Source organism: Catharus ustulatus, chromosome 3 (assembly GCF_009819885.2).
Source record: "Catharus ustulatus isolate bCatUst1 chromosome 3, bCatUst1.pri.v2, whole genome shotgun sequence".
Classification (NCBI taxonomy): domain Eukaryota; kingdom Metazoa; phylum Chordata; class Aves; order Passeriformes; family Turdidae; genus Catharus; species Catharus ustulatus.
Genome location: NC_046223.1, coordinates 3,160,240 through 3,184,929, shown reverse-complemented (window position 1 = coordinate 3,184,929; position 24,690 = coordinate 3,160,240). Strand labels below are relative to the sequence as shown.

Genomic DNA, 24,690 nt, shown 5'->3' with positions numbered 1-24,690 from the left:
TGGTGCTTTTCCTGACAGCGGTGCTAAGTAGCTTGTTTCAGTTTAGGGTTGGTTTTTTTTTTTTTTTTTCGTCTACATATATTTTCTTCCTGCATTCAGCTTTGCAAAGGTGGTGAAGGCAGAATGGTAAATATGAGAAATGCAAATATGGTAGTAAAATACTGTGCTTAATCACTGCTTGTAAAACATCTCATTTTATAGGATATGTAAGCCCTAAGAAGCAAAACAACACAAGTCAAACAATGTTACTTGATTTAGGAGTGGTTTGCAAGGAAATGAAAGGATGGAATAATTTTCATATAGACTTTTAAAGAAAAAGGAAAAAAACCCACAAGGCTGATAAACAGTCTTTCCTACTGAAGAAATTACAGAAAATATAAAAATGAGACACCTGGGTGATGCCTAGGCATCATGGGCAGTATGATACTATTTTATTTTCCAACTGACTAACAGGAAAGATGCAAATCCTCTTTATAAGTCAAAAAAACATTCCTCAGATAACAGTTTGGAAAAATCAGAAAATTAAGAAGTTGAACAAAAACCACCAAGGAAGCCTGTTTTTAAAGTGTGGTTGCGTGTTCAAATGTACCAACAGTGTTTTTAACAATTTTTTTACATTCTCTTTAAATGTCATTAATGGAATATTTATTTCTGTTTTTGCATTATAGATCAGAATATGGCTACACATCCCTGCTGTCATGCAGCACATTATACCCTTTAGAACTTACGTTATCAGGTAAATTTTTATTTTATTTTAAGCGTTTTCCTTGTGGGACTTTTTGACAACACTTATTTCTAATTGCTGCTGATACTTTTAATTGTACAGGGTGTTGCTCTGTCATTTCAACAAGAAGGGTGAAGGTAATGTTTAGAATTACTTTGGGCTGCTCCTTGCATCTGATTTCACTATCAATCAGATCAATCTTGATAAGAACATTCTGAATGTGACATCCAGCCCCATTTTGACATGCTGGGTCAGGTCCAGTACTCCAGTCTCCCTCACTGTGATAATATCTTCATAAAACTGTGCATCAAGTTTGCAGTGAGGTGCTGTAAGTAGAAGAGCAATCTGCAGCCACTGAGATTTCAGACCCTGAGTTTGAACACAGCTTCACATTCTGATGTTCTGTATTTCCAGCTGGCAGGAACTGAAGTGTGATCAAAAGTCTATTCGCACTTTTATGTAGCTAAAAATATCCAGTCCCAAAGATTTTCTTCATATCAAGCTGTCTATCATGAAAATAACACTTTCAAATTGAAGTACTTGTAAGGGTATTTAATTATACAAGCAGTTTGTTTTTATTGGCTTTCTCAGGACAATAGAAACATTGCAGTGAGCTGCTGATGAAATTATCTCTGTGTGTGTATCTGCCTGCAGGTAGAGGGGTGTGGTCACAGTTAATTCCCCCTCCAGTGGCCCAACATTAAATTTTCCTGGTGCAGGCCACTGCTTTTGCATAGACCCACAGCTCCTGCAAGGCTCTGGATTTCCTCTAACTGGAATATTAGAAATGTCCTTATACTGCTCATAGCAAAAAATGGGCCTTTACACATTATTCTGTCTTAACTATACCAGTATAAAATAACACTCACCAAAAATAATTACACTGGCAGCAAACAGGTTCCCAGAACAATGAGACTGGGAATTGTTTCATGTTTTAAAATGGTCTGGTTTTATATTGACTGTAAAAATTTAAGTACTGACTTGGCTGTCAATGTATTTTGCTATACTGTGGTTTCTACTAAAATGATGCCAGCAGAGAGAAGAGTATTTTGATCTTTTATTAAAACATATCACTCTTGAGTTACAGTCCAGCCATGTGCACTCCTTTAATGCTGATGTGCTATCTTAGAAATCTTCCAGAGGTAATTATTAATCATGAAGCAGTCAAGAGAGGGCAGGCAGAGGATTTTCAAGTGCTTGTCTCTGTACATGTTCCATTAATGGTTGTTGGTGTACCTGGGAATTTGGTCATGAACCTTGCCTGTCTTCTTGCAATGTATGGAAATGAAAAAGAGCATGGAGGGATCTGCAGTTAGAGTTAGGCTGATAAAAAGGAGCAGCTTGAGGAAGACAGAATAACACATCCTGTAGTTGCTACTGTTAATCCTTGCTTGTCATCCTGTAATGCTTAAAACATTTCTGTTCTATAAATGTGGGTGCAACTGGGGTCACTGGAATGTATAGAAGATTTTTTTTTGGGGGGGGTTCTCATGTCTTTCTCTTTACCCATCAGAATATTTGATTTGCAATGTGATTTGTCAGCAGCTTCTTGCCATAAATAGTGCCCTTGATGTCTGTTGGTAGAATTTACAATAGGTTCACATCAATCAGAAAGGTAACACTGACAAAGGATACATGTGTGGAAAACCCAGCTTAGAGCAGGAAGGTGATGCTCTCCCAGTTTTTACTTTTCACAGCTGAATCCTGGTGGGATCTGAGGTTTCTCAGTGTTATGAAATCCAGAGCTTTTTTAGTCAAGATTTGCTTATGGAGTGGGACTGATGCTTGGAGGCCATATAGCAAAAATAACCACAAGTGCTGTACCTTTATGTGGGACAGAAGTGAACACAGATGCCTTCAGGGAAAGATGACTTTCTTGATGGATGCAGCTCACCCCATGTGGTTCTCAAACTTACAGATCTTGGCTTAACAGCTTGGGTCTCTGGGTTCCCATCTGCTTTTACTTCAGGAGAAAGACAAAAAGAGAAGGGGGGCACAATCCTTGACACAGCAGCACAGCACCTTTTAAAGAAATCCTGCAGAGAAACTGCAAGGGTTTGGAGAGGGTTTTAGTCTAGAGGGAACTCCTGGGGCTTTGATTTAGTTCCAGTTGCTGCTCCTGTAGATTCCTTGCATTTTGCGGGGCTGACCAGCAAGAGAAATCATCTAACTGTCATCTCAGCAGCCGTTTTTATCAGCTGAGGTTACCCATTGTGTTGTGGTTATTTCTGCAAGGAGTGGATAAAGGAAACAGCAAAGTGTGTGTTTGTAGTGAGGAGACCACCACTGGAATTTCCAGAGATTGTGGACACAGTCCTGTCATTATTGCTGCTACTAGAAAAAGACAAATAAATGTTATTTTCTGCCTGGCCAATGGAGCACAGGCATTCACATCTTGCCTCTGAAGTGCCTGTGTTTTTAAGCAGTTTAGGAAAGAAATAAAGGATTAAATTAAAAATTGCATAAAATAAAATTTACATCGTTCAGTTAGGAAGCAAAGCGATTTTGTCCTCCTCAGAAGGAAGCTCTTGCTGATCCTAATCCTTAAAATTCTGCATTTAAAATTGCAAAATTCTCATTAAATGAGACTTCCAAAAGTGACTCAAGAAAATATGTCCTGACTTCCTGCAGTTATAAATGAGGGTGAGTCGATGATATCTCTTTATAATAAAAACAAAGACATTGGTTTTGCCTCAAGATCAGAGATGAGAGATTCTCTGTAGGGTTTCAAATCCTGAGTGTCTCAGGGGTGCAGGAGCTCTCAGCAGTGGTGTTCTGAGGACAGTGTTTTTTCAGTGGTGAGACTGTTGATTGAAAGTTCCATGGATAGTTCTGGCCTGTAGAAAGTGCAGCACTGGACAGGAGCATATCTTGTTCCACCCTCTTTCTGCTCCCAACCCCTTCTCCCTTCTCTTTGTCTCCTACTTGAAGATGGATCTGGAGACATTTTTTGTGAAGGATTCCTGTCTCTGCCCCAGTTAGGCAGAAGCAGAACAATCTGTGCTGGAGCACACTGAGAGGAAATTCCAAGTGGCAGTGGCTCCTGGGTGCTTGTGGCACAGGGCACACACAGCACTGGTATATGCAGAGGAAGTGGAAGCTGCAAGCAATTCCTGATCCATGATGCTTCCCATACAAAATGTGGCTGAAATAATTCAAGTTACTCTCCTGAAGATGAATATTAAGATTTAAAGGGAGTACCCAAGACCACTCCTTGCTACTACATATCATGAAAACCTCTTGTAATGACCCTTGAAAGTTTTAATCACAAAAATATTTGCCTCCTCCAAAAAATCTGAAAATTTAAAGTAATAAGAATAGATAAGTCAGAAGACAATAACCAGACACTTCAGGAGGACTGACTCATTCTGCTGGATGTCCTTTTGCAGCTGTGGTCCAAAAGAGTCAGATTAAAGGAAAAAAAAGATGATTTCACAACTGAGTAGCTGAAGTCTTGAAGCCTAAGATGTGATTGTAAACATTACATTAGCATGGAACTGCATGTTTAAAACTGAACTCTCTCTCTATCCCCAAATACAGCAAAGTGAAATAATTTAAGTAGGTTCAAACTGATATTTAAAAAATTAAATGCAAATACTGTATATTAATTGATTTTTTTAAACTATGCCAGGCTGGCAGGACAGGTCCTATAATATGCAGAGTATCCTTTCTGCAGATGTATAAAGAAGTTATGTTTTATTCTGAAAGTCTCATTTAGGTAAAAACTCCAGATTAAATGGATTACACAGGTGCTTGGCATATCATTAATCTCTTCCTTGAAGACTTAATGCTCATCAGACTCAAAAAGATAAAAATGTAGGAATTAAAAAAATAATGAAGGACAGAATGAAAACTATTATTAAGCCATTATATGAGTCAGTCACACATTCACATTTCTATACTGTCTATACAGTTCTGATCCTTCCATCCTGCAGATAATAACAGAACTACCTCGGTGGTAGGATGGATGACAAAAAAGGTGGCAATAAAAAATTTACATTGAGAGGAGGAGAGACAGAGTCTAGGAGGGTTGGTGGTTTTTTTCTTTTGACAGGGCAATTCATATCATGTGTGAATGATATGAAGATAATAAGTAGGAAATGGTAATTCACAGGTTTTTAAAAACAAGGAATGGAGAATGTGCTACCTAGTTGTCAAGTTGCAGATGGAAGAAGTGAAAGGGGTTTGTTTCTCACTCAAGCATAATTGTCAAACTGACTGGCACAGGTTAATGAGAAAGCCAAAAGTATAAATAGAAAGAGTTAGATGAATTCACAGTAGTAGATAAGTTCATCCATTTTTTTATACATGGGATAAATCTTTAATCTGCTTTTAGAGTGACTATTTTGGGTTAAATAGACCTTTCCCTTGCTCTACTGTTCTTACATGAGACAATGCACTAAATTTACAGACAATCACTGTAGAATATGTGAGTTAATTGCCAGTGCTAGGTAAAGATCTTTTTTTTGTTAATTGTAATGTTATACCTCTAAAAATATTAAATGTTACTGATGCAGACAGGTTTCCATCTTTCCACAATAAAAGAGGTGTGGCCTACTCTGCAAGTTCCTGTGGTTTTAATCTTTGCAGTAAAGATATGATCATGTTTGATCAGTGTAGTAGTGCCAATAAATTTTCTAGTGTTGGCTGCAGTTACACTTCTAAAGAGAAGTTTGCCATCCTCTGCTTCTTTTTAGGTTAGAAAACCCTGTTGTGTTAAAAACTGTGGTAACAAGTGCTCTGTTCCCTGTAGCTTTCTGTAGGACCTTGGTAAAACAGAAGATACTGTTAAAGTACTTATGTAGCTGTGAAAATGCACCTACACCATAGTTTCACTTATTATAAAGTGCAGTTTTTTTTAAAAAACACACTCTTGGTATTATAATACAGAAAATATGACACAAGTCTAATGCACATTCAAAATGTGAATGTAATGTGAATTGCATAAATGAAAGGTTTAGACTGATAATGTTGCATTAAAATAAGAAATGCTTTATTTTATAAACAATATTAGTGTAGTTACTTCACCAGACTTTGTAGTGTGAGGAAGATTTCAGGTCCAAGTCCTGGTACAGAAATGGAGTGAAGCCACCAGAACACCCTTCACACATGGGTGTGTCCATCCCCTGCTCAGTGTATGCAAACACTCACCTGTCCTTTGTAAAATGAGAGCTCATGTGATGTGTTTGGACATGTCTGAGATTTGTAGAAATGCTTCCCCAAACTATTGAGTGTTACTCGATGGAACTATGAACATGGAAAAGCTCTGAGAGTTTGCATATAAAGATGGGGAAATGAGAATTGGTCTGATATTGCTGAGAGTCATAGAATCATTAAGGTTGGAAAACACCCCAGAGATAGAGTCCAGCCTTTAACCCAGCATTGCCATGTTCACCACTAAACCTTGTCCCCATGTGCCACTTCTGCCCTTTTTGTGAATCTTCCAGGGAGGACAACTCCAAAATCCCACAGCTCTGTACCTGCTTTTTTGTGATTGGGTGTGGGAGCTTAATTATGGCTTCTGTTCTTTCATTGACTGCCTCTCCCATAAAATAAATGCTCAATATTTAATTTGCTGTTGGCACAGCTGGACAGAGCTGCTGGATGTCCCTTTGTCAGTAGGGCAGGACATAAAGGATGGTGGCTGGAACACAAGTGCTGTCATCACTATTTGCTGATGACAAATCACCTCATTTACTAATCCCAAACGATTGTTTGGTAACACAGACAGGACAATTTCCCCTCAGAGTGCAACTGCTCTCACCTGTCTGCAGGTTAAAGGCAGATTGCTGGGTCTGCTTTGCTGCTGAACTTTTTAAATAAATATTCCTTTTCCAACCCTACTTTGCTTCTGTTTAGAGCTCATAGCACAGAAATAGCATTTTCTTGCCAGGATTTGATTTCCAGTGCTCTACATGAGAAGCCAAATTTCACAACAAAGAACAGGGAAGGGTCTGAGTGCCTTGGCCTGGGATGGTCCTTTTGTCCTCCTGTTACTCATCTGTGATTCCTGTTGTGCATCTCCAGTCTCTGGGATTATTTGCACTGAAGTCTCTTTTCTCTGTTTGACAGTGTTAAGTATCATTTAAGTGTGTTTATTTTAAGGCCTCTACACAAGAGCTGTGAAAAAGTATGGTTGTCTAAATAAGAATCAGGCCTGTAGTTTTGCTTTTGAAAAAAAAAATGTACTGATGTTTATATGATGTAAAAGCAAAGGAATGGTGCATAAATCTGTTTAAGTGTAGTTTAATATCTCGTGTGTTTTTTTAAAAGATTCATGCATCTATTTGGCCAATCTCCAAGGACAGATCCAGGCTTAGGCTGTCAAACAAATGGATTTTTAACACATTTCTGTGTAGTTAAATCTGGTTTGGATGTAGCTTGAACTTCAAAATGCTGAAGTACAGCAGAAAAAATTAATTAGGCTAACTTTGTATGTATGTACCTTTCACTGTGCCATCTTTAATGGCATCAAAAGAAGCTCAGGAAAGCTTGTTTCTCAACATTTTTCTGTTACACATTCAGTTAGAAGAAATTCTCAGTTATGTTGGTGTTTTGTACGTGAACTTTACAGGCATTTCACTATGGATTTTCTGTGTATTGGTCTTGCTTAGGTAAGACTGTGGTTCCCCCAGGTTCTGTACCTTAGTTTTTGTAAAAAATTATTTCTTATGCCTTCCATTTGCAGAGAATATTTGTATTGCAGCTCATTGTGCAAGATTAGAAGACTGCAAGAGAAAAGACTTAACTAGTTCAAAATTCTTAAAAAATATTATACATATTTCTGTTTTTCTTTGGTGTTTTTCATTACTTGGTACCGACTTTTAATAATGATATTTAAAGACTGATCTTAGAGCTATTGGAAATACATCTTTGCTATAATCAAGATGCGTCCAGGAACATTCTAGTTTGAATCATACCCTTTTTGTTTTTGTTCCATTTGTAATTTCTCCCAGGTATTTATGTAAACTGTCAGACCAGGAGTTGCGGCAGAGCGCGGCCCGGAACATGGCAGATTTAATGTGGAGCACAGTGAAAGAACCCTTGGATACAGCCTTGTGTTTTGATAAAGAAAGTCTTGATCTTGCATTCAAATACTTCATGTCACCAACTCTGACAATGAGATTGGCTGGGCTGAGCCAAATAACAGTAAGAACTTTTAAAAAATATAAATTATGTTCACAAAAAAATGCTTCTTGTTGTGCTTTATGATTTACAGGCTTGTTTGGGGAGCTTTTTTTTTAATGTGTGAAAGCAGCAGGATCCTCTTACATGCAGCTTTAGGAAATTCCATTCATGATGGTGAGGGTAGGGTTTGCTGGGAGCTGAGTCCAAGTGGTGGCTGTGTTCTGCACCATATGGAATGGGCTCACATTACCTGAACAATTCGTGTGCTAAACAACATCCTCAGAACTGTGTTTTGTGACAGCTGGATTGAAATGGAGCCCCTTGCCACAGCAGTATTTGTTGTTGAGAAAGGCTTTCAATCTGTTTGCATTTTTACCTTTGCAGCATCTTGACCCTGCTGCAATTAGCTGATGTTTGTATTGCACAAACCTCCTTTTCTGTTTGTTAGTTCAGTTTTGAGAGAGAGAGAGAGCATTTCTGCATTAATTAACAGAAGGTTGAATTGAAGAGGTAAATACATACAGCATCAAATAGAAAACAATTAAAACTAAAAACATCCCCATCTTTTCCTTCCACATGGAAATGCTCCACTTTGCATCAGGCAAGATATATTGGGCATTCTTGATTTGTCATTGCTGCATACAATCATAGAGAGACAGTCCCACAGGAGGGCAGAAGTGAAGATTTTATCCATCTGAGCTTTGTGTTTTCTAAACATATTTGGCCTTTTCTCTTCTAATGATATGGTATCACTGAGTACATGTTTACTTAAACTTGATTTTGCTTTTCACTATAGTTGTAGATAGAAGTACCTTCAATTAAATAAATGGCAATTTAAAGAGATCTGTAAGTGTTTTTAATTAGATTATTGCTGACTTTTAACCAAAGTAAATATTTATTTACGTATAGGTGACTTACTAGGTTGTAAAAATAGGCTGTGAGCTACATCCACAGAGTATAATTGATCTTAAAATTTATTTCCACTTTATCATAGTTGCAATTACATGAGATTTCAATTCCTATAAATCCTTTTCTTTGGTTTTACACAATGCTCCTTGTTCAACTACCACAGTGTGCCTTTTTGTGTATCCTTGCCAAAACAAAGTCTGAAAATAAGAATTCATCAGCTACTTTATTTTTTCAGGCATCTAGCTCATTTAAGGGAGTGTGAAGTTGTTTTAAGTAGTTATATGTTTTCACGTGTTGTGATTGATAAAAATTGCTGTAAAAATGAGAGTTTTAAAATAACAGACATGTATTACCAGAAGGAAAATGTTACAGTATTTTTAGACTAAAGCCAATAGTTTTTGTAAGCTAATTGTATGTTATTGTATGCTGATAAGTTACTGAGTCTGTCTTTTTTTATGTGAATATTCTTTAAACCACTCTGGAACACTGAGACAATTTATTCTTCTTTCTCATTCAAATCGTACAAAGTTTTATTTTTGTTGGTACTTTGTTTCTCTTCCATTTCATCTCTGTCACCTGTTGAGATAGTTCAGTTCCACAATACCTTCTCTCTCTACTATACCCTCACAAGTAGAATTTTATTTTCCTGTCTTTTGATGCCTGGGTCTGGAGATGAATCCAGGGAGATGCTTTTTAGTGCTCAGCTTTCTTTGCTTGGAGCCTTTCTGCCTTTGTGTCCTCCATACCTGACACTTTTGTGTTGCATCAATTGAGTGTCTGGGCACAGGTGCCTTTAGATTCTTACAGTGTTTCATAGATAGTAAAAAATGAAAAAAGGATTTTATTCCCTCTGGCATTCGAGGAAACAAAACTTGAAGTGAAAAACCTGTTATGAGGTGAGGGAGAGCAACACTCTCACGTGTGCTTTGTGTTGTGCTGCTGTGGCAGAATCCTAGGAGTTTAGTTGGAGTTATTGTAAAAATTGTTTGCAAACCCCAGTATGAAAAAGCACTCTTTGTCAGAATTGCTTTGGAGAAGGATTTGGTATGGGAAGTGTTGATCAGTGGTGACTGTGAATTTAAAATTGGTGATAAGAGCAGCTCAAGACTGTCACTCTTTGAGCCTTTTCAAAATATTTTCATTTGGAGGTGAATCTTAGGAAAAATCAGTGAGCTTCCACTGCATTCTCTGCCCCAGCTCTAATTTCCACTCCTCAGTGTTGCATTTGAAATTCTCTGTTAGTAACCAATCTATTCATGATTGTGTAGTCAGGCTCTCATGTCTCACCAATTGCAGTGCATGTTTCCCATCTTGTTTTTTCAAAACCATTTTTTTCCCTTGAAAATTGTTGAGATTGGACACAAATAACTCTGTGTGTAAAGATTTGAGAAGATTAGTGAAGTCGCCTGAATAACAGAGTGCATGTACTAGACTTGTTTCAAGACAGTAAATACTTTGCCAAAGTTATGCAGCAAGTTTAATTTTAACTTCAAAAATTTACGTTACTGTGTCTTTTTTTTTAATAAGATACCAAATAAGTTATGTTACGTAATTTAAAATATTTAAAAGTGTTATGTGCATGTAAAGAATTGGATACAGAACCATTGATGCTGGAAAGAAGTGAAAAAGAGATGTAAAATTTTTAACAGGCTTTTACTTTTCCTCTGTAATGTCTTAAATTTATGAGCTTGGACACGTTTGAAAGCTTTCCTGTAAAAAAAATTATTTTCATTCTCTGATTTTGTCTAAACAACTTACTTAAAAACATACAAAGTCCTATAAAAAGTTGCTGAATGTCACTAATACTATTTTGAAATATAAGAAAACCACCTCACCAAATATTTGGATAAAATTGTAATTTTTTTTCTTCCTTTTTTTAACTGTAGAATCAACTTCATACCTTCAATGATGTGTGTAATAATGAGTCATTAGTTTCAGACACAGAAACGTAAGTAGGAACCTTATTCTGAATACTTCAAGTGTTTTATATGATTGCAGTTCTTCTCTGTTGTTGCTATGGATTATACTCAGTGGGGGAGCATGATAATCTGAGACATTTATTAGAAATGTTCTAATCAAGGCGTTAATAAATGGTTTTAAATGGTTACTGTAAAATATTTCTAAATGTTTCTGGATTTTTTTTCTGTATTAAAATACTGACTCAAGGTAAGCTTTAGAAAAATGTTGATACTGAAATAATAATGCCCATTATTTCCATGGTTATATATGAGTAAGAACCAGCTTATTCTTATCAAATTCATATCATTTTTGCCATCTTCTCATTTCTCTGGATTATTTGTTTTACCAAGACTTGTATTGCCATCAATGGCTCCCATCTTTGTTAGTTTTCCACTCATTATTTTTCCAAAATCCTATTAAGTATGTGATGTGAGGTGATGCTATTGTTTTTTTCTTCAGAGTTCCTTATTTGTATAACTAAGGTGTGTTGAACAGTTTTAGAGGGACTCACATAAGTCTTCAAGAAGATTCACCTGTGGGATTGTATTCCAGCCAGGAAATGTGTTCACTTCTGTAGTAACTCTAAACTTAATAGTAGAACTGTCAAGAATTTAAATTAAAAATGTGGTTTGGTAGTTGAAATAACTGTTCTTGTGAAAGAACAGGCAAAATGTGTAAATTGTAGAATTTCACTCATAATATACTTTTAAAGTTTCTCTTGGGGTGTGAGGTACTCATGTTTATGTTGGGGGCCACAGACACACATTTATTTATTAATGGGAAGTCTCTCACAGCAGCAGTGTCTTGCTTTTGTCTGGATATTTTATTACAAATTTCATTTTACACTTTTTTGAAATCTGGCTTCAGTCATGACCACAATTCTGGAGATTTCATGTAAAAAGCACCTTAGATATTTGAAGAGAAATTTCTGTGAATCTGTTGCTATTTTAAACAAAGAACCAGAATTTTGGGCACTTTTGCTTCTGTGGAGATGTGGAAATTCCTTGGGAATAAGAAATAAATAGTTAATACTGCAGGAGGGGAACATGTTGGGAATGTGAGGTCAGCTGGGGTGTTTCATACACTGTGCTCCAGTTCATGGTGTGTTGTTACACTGGGACTGACAAACCTCAGATTTATCCAGTTCTTCTCCTTCCCTCACGCTAAAAATCGGAAACAGGTGGGTTTTAGGTAGCAACATTTACAAGTGATTGTGCCAGTTAAACCTAATACAAAGCTGATTTTCTGTGTCATGTAAAAAAGAGAAATTAAGAATGTGGAAGAAGAGAAGAGTGGTTAAATTTCCCTGCAGAAGAGCAGATGTACTCTGCAAGAGCATCAGAGTTATTTTAAAGCTGAAGGAAATTGTCAAATTCTCCTTTGGGATATTACTTTCTTGGCAGGGGCATCTGTAAACAGGCTGTCATTTGAAAGGAATGCAGCATGAGCAGAAAACCTTCTTTTCCACTTTTGTAGTGTGTGATTTAAAAAAAAAATCCGAATTCCAGTAGTTCTGATGTTTTACCTGGGAGGTTGGTTGCAAATCAGTATCAAGCATTGCTGCTCATCTTCAGATATCTTGTGGAATCACTGCTGTCTTACGGCCAAATTATCAGAAAGGGCTGGAGCAGAAGGATGGGGAAAATATCTCACTTCTCCAGTTTCAGTACAAAGCTTCCCTCTCATTACAGACTCTGCTCATGAGAAATTTTTGGATGAAAAGGCACTTAGGGAGTTGGCAGTGACTGAATGAGCAGCAAAAGGAAAGCTTTTCATTCCTGTGTTCTTTCCTTAGCGGAGAAAGGAAGTTTTAAGTTTTATTTTGTACCTTTGTAGCCTCTGCAGATTTGCCAAAAGAAGATGTTCTGCATTATGGTCTGGTCATCCCCATTATATGTTTTGACTTTTCCAGATGCGTTTGGAACTGTCAACCTTTGGGATTTCTCCTTCTGTATCTTGATAAGGTGGGTTTGCGGGAGGTACCTTAAAAAAAAATTTAAAAATCAGCTTTCAGTTAGTCCTGGCTCTTCTTGTTCAGAATTGATAGCAGGATTTTTTAGCAAATATTCTGCAGCAGTGTCTTCCCACCTTTATCCTCAGCACTGCAGTTTTTTCATGGTAAGACAAGCTAAAGAATCTTCTGTCTGGGAAAACACTGGATTTCACAAATTGCACTTGGAAGCAGCAGAAAGCTGAGAGAAAGGGATCTGTTTGTAGCTGTAGGTATTTGTGTGGCTTTGGAGATTTCATTTCCCTGTCTTCTCAAGGGTTGAGGCTTTGTGGTGACCGAGGACGTGCGTGGTCCAGATGTGGGCAATGCCTCAACCACTCAACTTCATCATAGGCCTCAGACATGGACTTCCAATTCAGCTAATCCTGGCTCTAAAGATAGAACCAAATTCTTTGCAATCTGAGGTACTGAGGGGTGTGAAATCTACTGAAGCTAAAAATAACAAGCCTGAACTGAAGAGTCTCAGAGTCTTTGAATAAGTGATTCCTGCAACTGTTTTGCTGATGTCACTTAGTGAAAAACCGTGGTGCTTTTCAGGAAGTGAAAGATACTCTTTTTTTGGTGTTGCTTGGACCATGAGAGGAAAAAGTGTCGGTCTTTTCTGTAGTGAGGACGCTGTCAGCTTCTGGGAATAACACGTGTAAAGAGAGATTTTGTTTTGCTCTTCACTTGGCACGCAGCCAAGTGTTCAGGTTTCAGGTTGACGCTGAGGCAACTTCCTGATTCGTTTAAAAGCCTTGATTGCCCTCACTTGAAAAGCTTCCTACAGAGTAGTTTCAGGTGTCCAAAATTCCTTTCACCTGTGAACACAAAGAACTGGATTATTTCTTCTTTCTTTCCCTCTCTTTCCTTATTTATTGAGATACTGAACTGCTTTTTCTCTTTGCTGCAGTTTCTTACCTTACATTAACTCTTGCTTTCTCAATTTTTGTCTAAGCTTACTGACTCGAGTTTCTGGCAGCATTATTTAAGCACCTCTTCTCTCTGTACCAAATTCCAGAGATTTTTTTCAGATTTTCTCAGAAGAAAAAAAAGTAAATTTTTTTCACTCAGCTCACTAATGTTTCTTTCTTGTGGCCCACACAGCAGTTAAACAAATATTCCAGATGATGTCAGAGCAATGGTTTCAGAGCCTACAGAGCATCAAAGAGGAGAATTTGTGCTCAGAAGCAAAAACATGTGCTTGAATGTGTGTTGGGAAGGTGCCTTCTGTATCCTCTTTGCATTTCTGATCCTAAATAGTTGAGATCAGGGTTTCACATCTGTTGTGTTGTAGATCCTATTTCAGTGATGTTGTCAAGAGGTGTTACTGTTCCTCCTTTGCAAGCTGCCAGTTCCAGAGCTGCATTTTTGCATTGGAGCTTTTATATTCTGGTTTTCAGTGATGTTGTGGACTTGTTGTATTTCATCCAGCTCTGAACTGGTGTGGTTTTGTAGCTTTATGGGGAATTGACTGATTGAATAAGTAAGGTTTTCTTTGAGGAGGGTTACTTTCCTGTGGGATTTGTTCCTGGGTTTGGGTCATCATGTGGGTACCAAGTATTGTATCATATAGCCTTAGATTAAAATGTTTCCAGGACTTCAACCCAGTCTTTTCATAGAGAGGTGTTCTGTGACCTACCAGGAAAATGAGAAAATGGAGGATAAGAACGAACACAATTCAGTGCAGTTCCAAACCTCAAGTTGTATCACCAGCTGCACGATTCCCCCTCTCTTCTTTCCAGTCTCATGGAATGCCTGGGGAAACTCACATCAAAAGTGCTTCAATTTCATTTCTTGGAAGTAAACCAGTTGTTTTTGACAGATGTGAGTTATCAGTGAACTCACATTAAAAATTCTAGGGAGAAATGGATTAAGTGTTACATGCATTTCCAGTGTGAGAGAGATTTAGAGACAATTAAACCTGAGTAGCTGCTACCTTTGCCTTTTTATTCTCTTCTCCTCCCTCAGCCCCAACAGAGCCATAGGGAGTATCAGCTTCTTTAAATGGCTTTTCCTATTGCTATCCAATTATTGTATCCATGAAAAACAGTTAATACATGTTACTCCCAAGGTGAATTTCCTTACTCCTAAAGTCTGATTTGGATATCTAATTTGTGAAACCATTCCTCGTGTGCTGCTTTCATGTGAGGGGGGAAAAGCACATCTATGCTTTGATCATAATGCATGATTTTCACTCTCACATTTTCCTTTCATACAAAAGAGTAAATTCTTTAAGAAAAACCTTTGCTGAAATGGAAGTATTCAGGAAAGAAGACAGACACCTTCATTTACACTGAAATTAGCTTTCTTGGTGAAACCTTGAATCTGAAACTGTAAATATATTCCTTAGTAAATCAGAGAACAAAACACTCTGTGGGAGTAATAACTTGATAATTTTAAAAGATACTGATTACTGTGCCCTCAGCCAGATTTTCTGGGAGGAACAGTTCTCTCTGGGAAGCACAAGGGCTTCATTTTGCCTTGCACAAGGGTCCTCTTGTTTTGGGTCATCCTCAACAAATCCGTATCAAATGCTCATTTACCTTCAGAAATCTGAGATGATGTTTTACCAGAGTTGAGCTCACCAGAAGGGTATGAGTTTGTTACTGCTGAGAATACATCCATTAAAAAAGGCATTCCTTCAGAAGGATTATCTGTGGCTTTTCAGAATAGACATGGTGTGAATTAGAGACAGAGAACTACCATGGTAATGTAATAAAAAGTGAAGGAACTCGCTCTAGAGGAGAGCTTTTGTTCTTTCTTTGGAGTGGTTAAAATGCAACATATGACTGGATACAAAGCCTAATGGATATTGTGCCATGGACAGGAGAGTTTGGATAAACAGACCCCATGAGGAATGTGTCCTTTCATACTGGTATACTGCAATGAGTCTAGCAGTGGTTATTTATCTGGGATTCCTTCTCAAAGCTATAGGTTAAAATATTCAGATGCAAGAAGAACGGAAGGATCTTTCTTCAGACTTGGTTAGACAGAAATCCAAGCCCTGGCTGAGTCAGAAATGTGCATGTGCCAAAGTTTGGTTTGGTGTGCATCTTTTGGGTGTTGGGGGTAGTTGGGTTTTGGTTTGGTTTTGAAATGAGGCTGTGGGAAGTTAAGGACGTCTTGGATTCATGGAACAGATGTGGCTTATCCTTTCAATCCCCCCTGAGCAGCTCCTCTGTCAGACTGACTTTACAGTGTGAAACTCATTTATTGATAAGCCATAAATGATAACTGTTGCCAAAGTTCTGTGCCTTTATAGTGTGAAACTCATTTATTGATAAGCCATAAATGATAACTGTTGCCAAAGTTTTGTACCTTGCAGGCCAGTTATTACATAAGTGTTATGGGACATTTTCTTTGAACAGTGTGAGAATGTTTGATTCCCAGTGTCCTGGAATTAGAAGAGAACAGTCTAGAAACGATGTGGAGTAGCAGAAACTTTGCTCCTTGAGCTCAGCCATGAGGATCAGGCAACTCAAAACAATTGAAACACTGGCAGCATGCCCCTGAGTAGTGAATCCTGTTTGGAAAACCTACAAAGGCAATCTCATTTTACCTAGAGAATCTTGATTTCTTCTTTGAGGATGATAAAGATTGGCAATCCTGGATTTTAGTAGTGACCCTGAATGGGACATGGGGAGAAGTGGTAAAAATAACTCTTCCTCAAGTCCTCTGAGGCACCCCCTCCCTCCATCCTCTTCTCCCTGTGAAACAGAGCGCTGTTATTCCAGGGCCATGTAAACCAAAAGCTGGGCTTTAAATACTCTGATGTACTGTAATTGCTTCTGCTGCCAAAATCAAGGTGAACAAACATCTGCTTGAAGAGAAGCATTGCCCTTTCCAGACAGGGCAGTGCTTTCTGGAAGTTTGGCTTTTGTTTTGGAAAACTCGGTGTCCTTGTCCTGTTCAGTTTGAATATTTGTTTAAGGAATGGCAGTGGGTAAAGTTTCCTGTTGGTGTGGATGAGCAGAATGAGAATTTGAAAGTGTCTGTGTGCTGCATGTGTGTAAATATAATCATGGCAAATATAGTTTGGGAGAGTTGCTATTTGTGTGAGAGAATCTAAAAATATATCCATGGCATCCTTAAGAAGATGATTTCTGTCACTCCCACCTTTAGGTACATTTCAATATGTCAATACTTTCATTAATAACTTGTATTAAATAGCAGTGTCAAAATGTTACCTGTGAGTTCTTTGGAATTGTTCACACATGATTTGTTGAACATTAACTAATAAAATTAGAATTACTGGTTATGCTTACTGATGATCCAGAGGGGAAATGTTGATATTTGGCATTAGTCTTCCAGCTGTAGGAAAAAAAACAGAAGGAAATAATTTGCTTCCTACTTGGAAAAATGAGCATTGACTATGGTTTATGTTCAGAAGGTTTTCGTGCCCTCACTAAAACTGCAGATATCAACTTGCAGGATGTGCTGTACAGAAGAGCACAGAGTAAATAAATATTACAGGCAGATCATTTTATGTTTCCACTCTTTTTTCATCTCCAGGTCAATTGCAAAAGAACTTGCAGACTGGCTTATCAGCAACAATATAGTTGAGCACATTTTTGGACCAAATTTACATATAGAGGTTTGTGTTCAATTATTATTAATTTAGTATAAACATGGAGCATTAACTTGTTCTAGTAAATCTTTCCTCACTATGTTCTCACTTTGCAGATCATCAAACAGTGCCAAGTGATTCTGAATTTTCTTGCAGCTGAAGGGAGACTTAGTACTCAACATATAGACTGTATTTGGGCTGCTGCACAGGTATGTACTGAATTTTTATAATTTCAGGAGTGATAAAATAAAACAGAAAATAAGTTGATTTTGTTTCGCATTCTTAAAGTTGAGTTTCTTGCTTTTTCTTGCCTGAGTGTTTTGCTGACCAGAATGTCAGGTTAGGTAACTGCCACAATTACTGGGTTATTGATCAGATACAAAAAATCAGCCTGGCTACTTTTATACAAGGAAAAACATGAAACTGTATAGCAAGGACAGGGTGTTTTCACTGAGAATGGGGATGAAGGTTGTAGGGTAGCTGCAATGTTTTTACTATTGTGCTAAATTGCCTTGCTCCTGTATATTGTAGCTTCCATTTCTGGTACTCCTGGTGGGAACAATCAGGTGAAAATTGTGACAGTCAAGTTTACAGCTGTGCTCCTCTGCTGGTGTTTAAATCTATAGAAGACACTGAAATTTTATTTTTTGCTTGCTAAAGCTGGAAACTCTGATAGGCTTTTTGCCTTCAGAAAGATTTATTTGTGTGCTACTTTTAATGGGTCACTGTGCTTGTTATTTTGAGTTGTGACGTCTTTTATTTAGGGGATTTGAATACAATAGGCGTGAACAGGCCTGGGGAACACACTGTTATAACAGGTTAGAATTTAAAGAGGGTTTTTCATGTGTTCAATATTTTTGTCATTTATTTCAATCAAACATTCTGCAACCAGTGTGGTCCATTGTCATTAAAACAGGCAGCTGGAATGTTAATGAAATGCTCATAGGAACAGCATTTGCTCCAACATTTTTCTGTGTCGGAGTAATTAATAATTACTTATTTCACACTACGTTTTAAAACAATATATTCACTTCCTTGATGTATCCACACAGTGTCTCACATACTGTTAGACCTCTGGATTTTTAAAATATATTTTATACTGTTTTAGGGATAATATAATCACCTAATTCTGATAATGCTTTTACAGTTTCATTTTTTAAAGTGTTATTTTCAAAATAGGTTTGATATCAGAGTTAAGTGTATCCTGATTGCTTCCTGTCAAAGGCTTAAACCTCTAATGTTGTTTAAAAGGCTGACACCTTTAGACTGAGAGAATAGAAGGCTTTAAAGTGTATTTTCCACTTTTGAAGTGAGCTTTTAGACAAAAAAATCATCTTCCTGAAATTGAAGTTATCTCAAGATGTTTAAATGCATCTTTGTATAGAACTCACATGATTTCATTTCACTGTGAATCCTGTGAAAGTCTGTACACAGCAAATTGCTGACACAGATATTTTAATGCCAGGAAGGCAAAATAAAATAAATAATTAAAAAACCCCAAACCATTTGAGGTGTAAGTGTGATAACCAATGTAAGAATTTTTTTCCTAGACGTTTCCCGTAACCATTATTTTATTTTTTGAATAACAACATTCTTACAAACGTAATGAAACTCTTTTAAGTGACTGTGAGAAGCAGCATTTAACCAAAGAGGAATAATCCAGGAGCACTGTCACTTTCATGTGGAAATAGAGTAGTTAGCTGAACACATTGTCATATTTTTTGACATCCATCACTGCAAAGACAAAAGAATTTTTTATAATCCTCACACAGTGTATTCCTGAATAGTCTTTATTTGTATTTACCACTGCTACTAAGGTAATCATTGCAAAAACTGCCTCCCTCAAGATTTAGCATATAAACTGATATTTTAGAGGTTGTATTTAAGTTCAAATAGAAAACAAACTTCCAGTTCTTCTTTTCACTTAATCTCTCAGAGCTAGACCAAAGGAAGGAACTGTTACATTTGAATTGTACATTTGCAGGTCAAAACTCCATTAGTCAAAATTGCAAATCTACTGGAGTTTGAAATTATTTGACAACTGCTTCCTGAGAATTGGTACAAATAAGGAATATTTGATTTATTTGTTTATTTTGCTGTTCCTGTCACCTTCTCTGTTTTTACCTTGTAGCTGAAGCACTGCAGTCGTTACATACACGATTTGTTTCCTTCTTTGATCAAAAACTTGGACCCTGTCCCACTTAGACATCTTCTTAACCTTGTCTCAACTCTTCATCCCAGTGCTCACACTGAACAGGTAAAGACAAGGCCAGCAACATCACTGGCATGAGAAAGCAATTAAATGAGAGTGTTAAACAACCATGATGGATTTGTCTCCCTGGAGGAATATTCACTAATGCACAAAGGAGGGGGACTCTGAGTGAAGTTTTCATGTTTCTTTAATTGCACCTTTTCTGGCTTTTGAAGGATAATTTTTAGAGATTTTCAAAGACTGCATAAGCACTGATGGAAGATTTTAACTTCCTGTCTGAAATTAGAATGTGTTTCACACATTATTTAGTTGAGTTTATTTTGGTGAGCTGTAGTATTAGGATAGATAAAAATGGACAGTGGATCTTTATATCCAAAGCCTGCTGCTTAATGGGACTTTTCCCTGGTTTTCTTTCCAGACCTTGTATTTGGCATCCATGCTGATCAAAGCCCTGTGGAATAATGCACTGGCAGCTAAGGCTCAGCTGTCAAAACAAAGCTCCTTTGCATCTTTACTGAGTACCAACCTGCCCATGGGAAACAAAAAAGGTGAGTGGTTTTCCAGTAGATCTGGGAGTTAAATTTGGAATTTTCATAGTCTCCATGTTGAGTTTGGACAAAAAAGGAGGTATAGAACTTTCTCCTTTAAGTATTTTTTAAAGGTGTCATGCTGGTATATTTTTCCAGCAGAACTTGAGGCTGTAGATAAAAGCATGAAAAGTCTGTGAGTGCTTTTGGAAGGCTTTGTGTTTCAGATCCATTCTGTTTGTATAGCTATAGTAGTCTCTATTTTTCATTTTTCTTTTTAATTCAGGAAATGATCCATAACTATTCTTGCTCTACTGCACATCTGTAACTTAATAGCTACACAAAATCTTATAAAAGCTTACTTTTTACCTAGTTTTTGGTATTATGTGCTGTTTCTGATTTGATGATTTTTTTTTTTACTTGACTGTGTATTTCCCCACAGTCATTACTAAAGGTGCTGCCAAGCCATTTTACTGTAGTAGTTTCCCTTTCTCTTCATGGTTTTCATAAAAATTGTTTTTATGAATCACAGACAACTATATGCTGACAAAATGATTTTTAGTCACTTACTTTTCCATCCTGCTTTTTTCCTTCAGAAGAAGAGGAGCTCAGAAGAGCAGCCCCTTCCCCTTGTAAGTACAGTTTTGGTTGTACAGCACAATCTGGCTCATTTGATTCTACAGTGCTTTTGAAATTGGAACAGAATTAAATTTGAAATTCTGTTTTTATGAGAAATCAAATGAAATGATATTTTGAGTAGAATCTCGGAAATTTGTATAATTATGGCAAGAAGAGACATCAAAATATAAACTTTGTAAAATGCTCCATTTTCTAAACAAACATTGTTTAAGTTATCTCCCTGTTTGCTGGAAGAGTGCTCAATATTTGAGGCAGATTTATGCAATGCTGTTACATTCTAGTAATTACCTGTCACAGAGTAACTGGGAAATGTGGTTTTGAATTAGGGTCACCAGCAGCAAGCCCTCAAAGTAGTGACAACAGTGACACCCATCAGAGTGGAGGCAGTGACATTGAAATGGAGGAACAGCTGATTAACAGAACAAAACACGTCCAGCAGCGACTTTCGGACACAGAGGTAAGAGCCTGAGTCTGGGAATTTTGTTCCTGAGTTGCCTATTATTAGCTATAAAAAGGATGTTTTATCTGTTCTTGTTTCAAAACCACCTCAGCCAAATGTATTCATGCATTTAAATTGTGTTTCAGTTAGGTTAATCTCTTAGCAATGGACAGCAAGGTGTTGCTTTTGTGTCACACTGGGGCTCTGTGCACATGCAAAGTCTGCACATACACCCTGTTAGCAACAAGGTAATGCAAAAAATCAATTATTAAATTTGAATCTTGCTTGGAGCATTTTGTCATCGGCAACCAAATTGAGAGAGAATGAATAGAAACTTGTAGATGTGACACATTTCCTCCTAAAGGAAGAATGATGTTTGAATGATGATAATGATGGTATTAATTATGTATTTTTCCACCAATCTTAAAAAAAAACCCCAATATAATTTCAGGAATCCATGCAAGGAAGCTCTGATGAGACAGCCAACAGTGGTGAGGATGGCAGCAGTGGGCCTGGCAGCAGCAGTGGCCACAGTGATGGATCCAGCAACGAGGCCAACTCCAGTCACGCCAGCCAGTCCGCCGGCAGCCCCGGCAGCGAGGTGCAGTCAGAAGACATCGCGGATATCGAGGCTCTCAAAGAGGAGGACGATGAAGAGGAAGAAGACAGGAGTCACAATGCCCAGAAAAGCAGTAGGAGCACAGATCTACGAGGCAGAAAACTGGAATCACAAACAGGCATTTGCCTGGGGGATGCCCCTGGGCCGGCAGAGAGGAGTGGTGCCAGTAACGGGGCTGGCAAGGAGCACGTTTTTAACACAGACACGGTGCCGCCGGTGGACAATCGCATCCGCATGCTTGATGCTTGCTCCCATGCTGAGGATGCAGAGCAAGACATGGCAGGGGAAATGAGTACTGCTCACATTTCACAAGGCTCTCAAGATTCTTGTATAACTCACACAGGGGACTTCCTTGGGGAAACCATTGGGAATGAATTATTTAACTGTCGGCAGTTCATTGGGCCCCAGCACCACCATCACCATCACCACCATCACCACGATGGGTAGGTAGCTTGACATTTCTTCTGACTCCTTCCATTGTGATGGGTTACTTGTGCCACTTAATTAGTGGCTTGTCTTCATTTTCTTTTGCCTTTACTTAGAATCAGGATTAAAACACAAACGAGATGAATTTGTCCTTCAGACTTAGTTGTTTATTAAATCTTATTTATAGTTCAGAGAGTTCTTGCAGTACTTCTGGCTACCAGCTAGCAGCAAGAAAATGGAGGTGAATCTAGTTAGTTACAAGGTCTTTTAAAGCTATACAGTCCAATAAAGAGTTAACACCTATGTTATTTATCCTTTTGATCCAATAACCAAACACCTGTGACCCACAGTGCAGCACTAACTGTCCAACCAAAAACTACTACCTGAAAGCATGAAGAAGGAAGGAGCCAGAAAGAGACAACACCCAAGAATGTCCATCTTGTCCATACCTATTACTATATTCTAAAGCCCCAAATTCAAAACTCTTTACCCTGTGAAGTTACACACTTCTATTCTAACTACACACCTGTGATTCTAACTCTTATCACTCATATTTGGAGGCCTTCTCTAAGGCCTTAAGTCAAAAGCGGTGTTCCTTGGGGATCAGTGTCAGAAAGCACAGAAAGTTCAAAACTGCAAGGTTACTGGATTCCAACATTCCATAACATAAATAAAAGTGGTAGCAAAATCCTCCATTTGGGCAGAAATTGGTGTATGGACATTTTGCTGTAGCTCAGGATAATTTTGTCTCACAGAGATAATGGTTATCACAGACATTTGCACAGACACCTGATCTGCTAACATCTGATTAAAGATTTCTCTTAAGTTTTATTATTGAATAAATAAGACAGCATTTAAGAAAATGTTCAAAATGTTTTGGAAAGTGCTGCATTTAGTTAACATTAAGAAGCCAACTCAGTCATCATGCTAGTGAGACCTTCACTTAACTTATCTGTAATTGTTTTTCCAATTCATACAAGGGCTGCTTGCTGTTCAAACAGATGATTCATCCTGACTTTAGCTGTAGGGAGATGTCTGCTCACTTGTAGTCTGCTATAAACAACTTCCTCTTTGATATTGTCCATTCTGATACTCTTCTTTTACAGGCATATGGTTGATGATATGCTTAGTGCAGATGATGTCAGCTGCAGTAGTTCTCAAGTCAGTGCAAAATCAGAGAAAAACATGGCAGATTTTGATGGGGAAGAGTCTGGCTGTGAAGAAGAGCTTGTACAGATTAATTCCCATGCTGAGCTGACATCTCATCTTCAGCAGCACCTCCCAAACCTGGCCTCTATCTATCATGAACATCTGAGTCAAGGTAAGAGTGATGAAAGAGAAAGTGAAAAACTTAGTTTGTCATCTTGAATAAATCTCCAGCAATTAAAATAATGAAATTATTTTAACCATTTATTTGTGTTTGTCCAAAGAAACAGTGATGACTGCTGAGAACTTCATGTTTCTCCAAGAGTTTGATTTTTGTATCTGCCTTCTTTTGTCAACACAGAATCATTCATTTGTATTTAACTGTGTTTTAGTTGCTTATGTTTTTAAATCCCCCACCTTCCCATTTCATCTGGAGCTTTGAATGCAAGTTAAGTAAAGGCACAAAAGAACCTAGTAAATGTTTTTTCTAATAGGCTATTTAAGTGTAAATAAAGGTGGTACTGAAATGCAAGATTCTCTGTATTTACTTCTCTGAAACCTTCTGCAATTTTTGTGCTGGTGGGTGCACATTACTGTGATTTTGTACATTTGACATCATAAATTAACCTGTAAATGAATTAATCATATTGGGCTCTAGAGAAGATAATTCTGGAAAAATGACTTAAAATACAACTTGATACTTTGGGGATTTTGCTGTAAAGGGCATTTTATGCTGTTTCATCTCACACTGCCAAATCTGGTTCACTTCAGGGTGCAATTTAAGATGCTTCTAAAACACTTCTCAAGAATTATATCATCTTTCCATATGCTGTTTTAGCAGCTTTATTTTCTTTTTTACCCTCTTTTAAAGATAATGGAGAACAGGGTTGGTGAAGGGTTCATGTTTTTCTTAGCTGGCCTGCAAGAACCAAGTTTGCTCTTGTCCAGCAGACAGCAAACCCAGTGCTGTTTTTATATTTCCCTCAAGTGATGAAATAAGAAGTTTTTACAATAATAATTTTAGCCTGACATTGACAATTTGGATTTTTTTTTCTACACTGCAGAGTTGAATAAACTATGAAAAACTTTATAAATCTATAAATCAGCATAATTTTTTCAGTATTTTCCATAGATATTACTAACTGAAGATTCAAATTAGTGGTTGAGGATGAGACCTTCAGTGCAGTTTATTTTTGACACCCCTAGTTTTGCATGTGCAAATAATTACAGTGTGCTGTGTGCAGTCTGAATTTTCTACTTGACTTTGCTGTTCCATTAAAATAGTATTAAATAGTAGATGAATGAATGGTGCCAGCTGTGGGTGCAGAGAGGAAAGAAAATGTCTATCAGTGTTTATGAAAACATGATGAGTTTCTAAAGTCCAGCACTTTGATGTTGTAGC

The 24,690-nt window shown here is 37.5% G+C and overlaps 1 protein-coding gene across 1 annotated transcript in view; it reads left to right on the top strand.

Moving 5' to 3' along the window:
- Nucleotides 1-24,690, top strand: part of USP34 (ubiquitin specific peptidase 34) — a 107,908-nt gene that overhangs the window by 28,945 nt on the left and 54,273 nt on the right. Inside the window, exons 6-16 of the mRNA XM_033056157.2 lie at nt 669-736; nt 7,681-7,873; nt 10,648-10,709; nt 17,226-17,307; nt 17,397-17,489; nt 19,412-19,537; nt 19,911-20,040; nt 20,616-20,651; nt 20,985-21,115; nt 21,549-22,159; nt 23,249-23,463. Of these exons, the coding sequence (XP_032912048.1) occupies nt 669-736; nt 7,681-7,873; nt 10,648-10,709; nt 17,226-17,307; nt 17,397-17,489; nt 19,412-19,537; nt 19,911-20,040; nt 20,616-20,651; nt 20,985-21,115; nt 21,549-22,159; nt 23,249-23,463 (1,747 nt within the window). The remainder of the gene's footprint in view (nt 1-668; nt 737-7,680; nt 7,874-10,647; nt 10,710-17,225; nt 17,308-17,396; nt 17,490-19,411; nt 19,538-19,910; nt 20,041-20,615; nt 20,652-20,984; nt 21,116-21,548; nt 22,160-23,248; nt 23,464-24,690) is intronic.